Here is a 4,397-nt window from a genome sequence, read left to right on the forward strand (position 1 = left end):
TCAGCAAGCACCAGTCCAAGTTTGCACAAGAGAATCCTGCTCACTTATACACTAAACTGTGTGTGGAATTAGAGAAATTAAGTTGAAAGCAAAATTCTCTCTCTTTCTCCCTCTTGCTCCCTCCCCAATTAATGAATAAGAAAGTTAGATACATAGCTCCAGTATGTATCTACAGATTATTAATGAATGCACCACACAGTTTAATTTATTTAAAATCTTTTATTCTCAGCGAATCAAACATATCATTGAGTTTACATAGAAATACAATTTCCAATCATGACTTCATAAAAATGCACTGGTGAAATAAATGTTCATAATTAATGACCAATTATGTACTATTTGATCATGCCAGTAGCAGAACTGATTACCATCAAAATTGGTAAAGTAGCATATCTTAAATGTGCAAATATCTTCTGAGTATGCTATTGTGTTACAATTGATAATAAATGGTTGCTAAATATATACCTATTACATAAAGCTTTTTAAAGTACAATAAAAATACAAATTCTATCTGTTAAAAAAAGCCATTTATTTGGCTTCTAAACATTCTTATTATACAAATTTCAAAATACTATATGACAATCAAAATTATAAAGACTCTTTCTCATGAAACACACACTATCCTCTAATTAAGGTACAACTTTGCAGGTATCATAAACACAAAGACTCATATATACCATAGAACATGGTAGAAATGCACACACATATAATATTGCATAAGCATATTTGATATCTGTTCCTAGGGAAAATGTACCTTTAGCACTTGCATAAAATTCCCATGACTAAAAGAATCATCAATTTAGTTTTGATAACCATCTCCAAACTAAGTACAGATTTTTTATTAATTTAATTTATTTCTCTTATAATATGATAAACCAAATTAGAAATGTTGACCATAAGCATTTTCTGCACTATTGCTGCTAGTCTGTTACATAATTGGCAAAGATATTAGAAGCATATGTTTCAAAAGTCAGGGTTCATCAGCACATCAAGAATGAGGTATCAGAGAACTTTATTGCTCACATTCAAGGTGAAGCTGATCAGCAACCTAAGTTTTGTGAAAAATGAGATTTTGACTTTAACAAAAGAAAAGAAAATTAAATTTTCCCAATATTTTTAATTTAAATAGAATGGTTGTCAGAAATTTTGAAGTCTCAAAACTAATGTAACATTGTAAAAACAAGCTTTGGTGACAAAAATATTTTTATCACAGGAGAAAAGCTGAGAAATATTTGATAAAATAAACATAAATAATAGGCGTTGGACCTGTAGAAAGCACACATTCTTGTTTTTAAAATATTAGATGATGGTCAGATGTTATAGCGATATGACAACACATTCTGAATAAAATTTTAAGTGTTTTAAAGGTAGCAGTTTTTCCACAATTGCTGCTTATGAGAAAAATCAAACATTTTAGAGTATAACTTACAATAACCATCTACTAACATTCTGAATGTACTTTACATTATTACTATTGGAACTTATGTTTCAATTTTACCAGATAAAATTTAGTGGACTGGTGGCATAATATTCATTGTTTATATTTTCATAATGACATGAACATTTATACATAAAATGATATTTGTCTCATGACTGATAATCTGATTTTTGGCTTGAAAACAGGACACATGTAGTTTGGCATTGGTCTAGCTCTCCAGAAATTTGAAGATATTATCAAGGCATGGCTTTTGGGACATGGATAACCAACTATCAGCCTAAAGAAAAAGCACAAATTTCAGGTGATGATTATGTAGAACTCAGACAAGGTAGATATTTGGAAAACTTGTCTTTCAGTTATAAATTTTCCCATAACACAAATAGAAAGGAACAAGTAAGTATGACATACATTACATTAAGCTCTTTAAAATAAAAGATGACATATCAACAGAGATCTTGAACATATTTTACTGCAATACATTTCAAAATATTTATATATTCAAAAATATATTGGCACAAGTACAATGGCTGTCTTAAAATAATGAACAATACATATGTATAAAATTCACCATGGTTCAGGATTTCCCATCCTGACATCAGCACCTGCTGTCTAATGGGTCGAGACAAAACACTGTGCCTTCAAGAGTTAGTCCCATTTTGAACCCCTCCTGGAAAGCAAAATAAAATCATTAAAATAGAAACACTCATGGCAAAAGAAAATAAAATCAGTAGGCAAAAGAGTGAACAGAAGTTGAAATATTTGTACTTAAATTAGGATTAATTAAATGCAAATGTTGGCTTATAAACTTTGTATTTAGATGCAAACCATTGTGTGTTAACACTCAATAGCATTTTACTGTTTCAAGTATATAGGGGTTGAGTATGCATGAGACACAGATGAAAGTAGCAACAGAAGAATTATATAATTTTAGACACATTTCATTTGTAGTAGACTTTTTCAATACTTGTTTCTACAGTAGCCCAAGTACCTTTTTAAAAAAATTAAATATGTACATATACATATATACATATGTATATATGTCTGTGTGAGGGTATGGGCATGTGAGTACAGGTCCCACGTAGGCCATAAAAGGGCACCAAATCCCTTGGAAATGGCATTACAGAGGGTTGTGAGTCGCCCAACATGGGTACTGGGAACTGAACTGGAGTGATCTGCTAGAGCAGTATGCACTCTTAACCACTGAAACATCTCTTTAGCCCCTCTCTGCTGGCTTTAAATAAAACAGTATTAAGATAGGTACATCTCAGGTTGAAGAGGGTTCAAGGCAGCTTGGAAATGTTTGCCTTTTCTTTTTGGTTACTACTGTCCAAATCCTGGGTAAAACACTATTGTAATGACAGTGTTATATTCTTCACAGGATGTAGCACTAGAGACCATGGTGTTATAGCAAAGCTTCCCCTAACAGTTCTGCTGTGGTTTTTTAATGGAGCTGCACTTTTGTCTTCTGCTCGCCTTCACATGATTTGAAGGTTAAACTTCCATTTATTTACTGAATATTAAGGACAACTCTGATCAAAGCTTTATGCACTTGAACTAAAGTTTTTAGTTCAAAGTTGATGGCAAAGAATAATATATTCCTCCTTGTCAAGCTCTCTTCTATTTTTCATAAGAACAATTGAAATGTAGGCTGTCTCTGGTCTCCCCAACTCTCTCCAGCTTTATCTTAATCCCAGATCTATAAACACTGGATTGCAAAAGATATGAGAAGTACAGATATACAATAGGAGATCAAACTGTAGGATTCTTTGTAGAGGCAGTGTGAGAATACCTCAATGACTTTCTTTTAGAATAAATATCCAGGTGTATTTATAATTGTGCAATCCAATGCACACATTATCATATACAACAAGAAATAGTTATGAAGATGCAAGCCACATTTTATTTGAAGTTAATTCCAGAGAATACCTCCACTATGTTCATAGTACACAGAATGCATAGTGATGTTACTATTAGAAAATTTCTATGCTTCTTCCCAGCAGTTAGAATACAAACTACATTCAATTGGATAATGGTCAGAGCACTTAATATTAATTTAAAAAATCCCTTTCTTGTCATAATAAGAACAATTTATCACATTTATGTATATTTTTCAATACTAAAGACTTTTAAAAGTAAGTACTAAAAGTATTCTGAATTATTCTTTATCTTATCAAATGTTTTGGTGTGATATCTAAATACATGCACACTGTCTCATCTTCTGGCATTTATTGAAAAGTAGATGATAGACAACAAATAGATTATATAAGTAGCTCAGATAGCTACAGAAATAGATGGTCAACTATAATTGGGAAGTTTGATACAGCACAGTATCAAACTTTACCAATTTTGATAAAGTATTTAAATTTTTTTCAATTTATTCTAAGCTAAATCATGTATCACTTCAATTCTCCTGAAACTTGCTGCCAACAAACAACCAATATCAGAAAAGCAGAAGATTAAATTAAAATAAATGATTATCACTTGTGCATAACTCACCACAGCTCCATGGCTATTTTCTTAAAGATCCTTTCCAAATCCCTTTAGGTCAAACTAATCCCCCAATTAACAGCTATGTTCTTAAAGTTCATTGGTTTCCCTTCCTCATAAAGTACAATTCTTTCTATATTTACTAACCTTCCTTCAGGAATTTCATTTTATACACCAAAATTTAATGAATTTTGAGTGCTTCTAAGATTTGCTTTTTCTTGAATCTTAAAACCTCTGAATTAAATCGAGGCTTATTTATTTACTGTAGTGATTAGACTTATATCACAAAATAATTATTTAAAAATAAATTAATGTATTAATTCTATTATTTTTTTTTATTTTTTCAGTAGCTCATTTTTATTTCTTTTTTTGCTCTAATGTATTTTTTTTAAATTTTTAAAAATGATTTATTTAATAACAACATACTTAGAAGAAGCATATCATTACAACACAATTGTCATATTCAATAACA

The 4,397-nt window shown here is 30.7% G+C and overlaps 1 protein-coding gene across 5 annotated transcripts in view; it reads right to left on the minus strand.

The window, feature by feature from the left end:
- Positions 1-222: 222 nt before the first annotated feature.
- Positions 223-4,397, minus strand: part of Gulp1 (GULP PTB domain containing engulfment adaptor 1) — a 328,175-nt gene continuing 324,000 nt past the window's right edge. For all 5 annotated transcript variants that reach the window (XM_029564762.1, XM_029564763.1, XM_017798836.2 and 2 more), the window contains one exon: positions 223-2,105. In XM_029564762.1, coding sequence (XP_029420622.1) covers positions 2,034-2,105 — 72 coding nt within the window. In that variant the 3' untranslated portion in view covers positions 223-2,033. The remainder of the gene's footprint in view (positions 2,106-4,397) is intronic.

The sequence above is a fragment of the Nannospalax galili genome, unplaced genomic scaffold (genome assembly GCF_000622305.1).
Source record: "Nannospalax galili isolate Female #2095 unplaced genomic scaffold, S.galili_v1.0 scaffold115, whole genome shotgun sequence".
In the NCBI taxonomy this organism is placed as follows: domain Eukaryota; kingdom Metazoa; phylum Chordata; class Mammalia; order Rodentia; family Spalacidae; genus Nannospalax; species Nannospalax galili.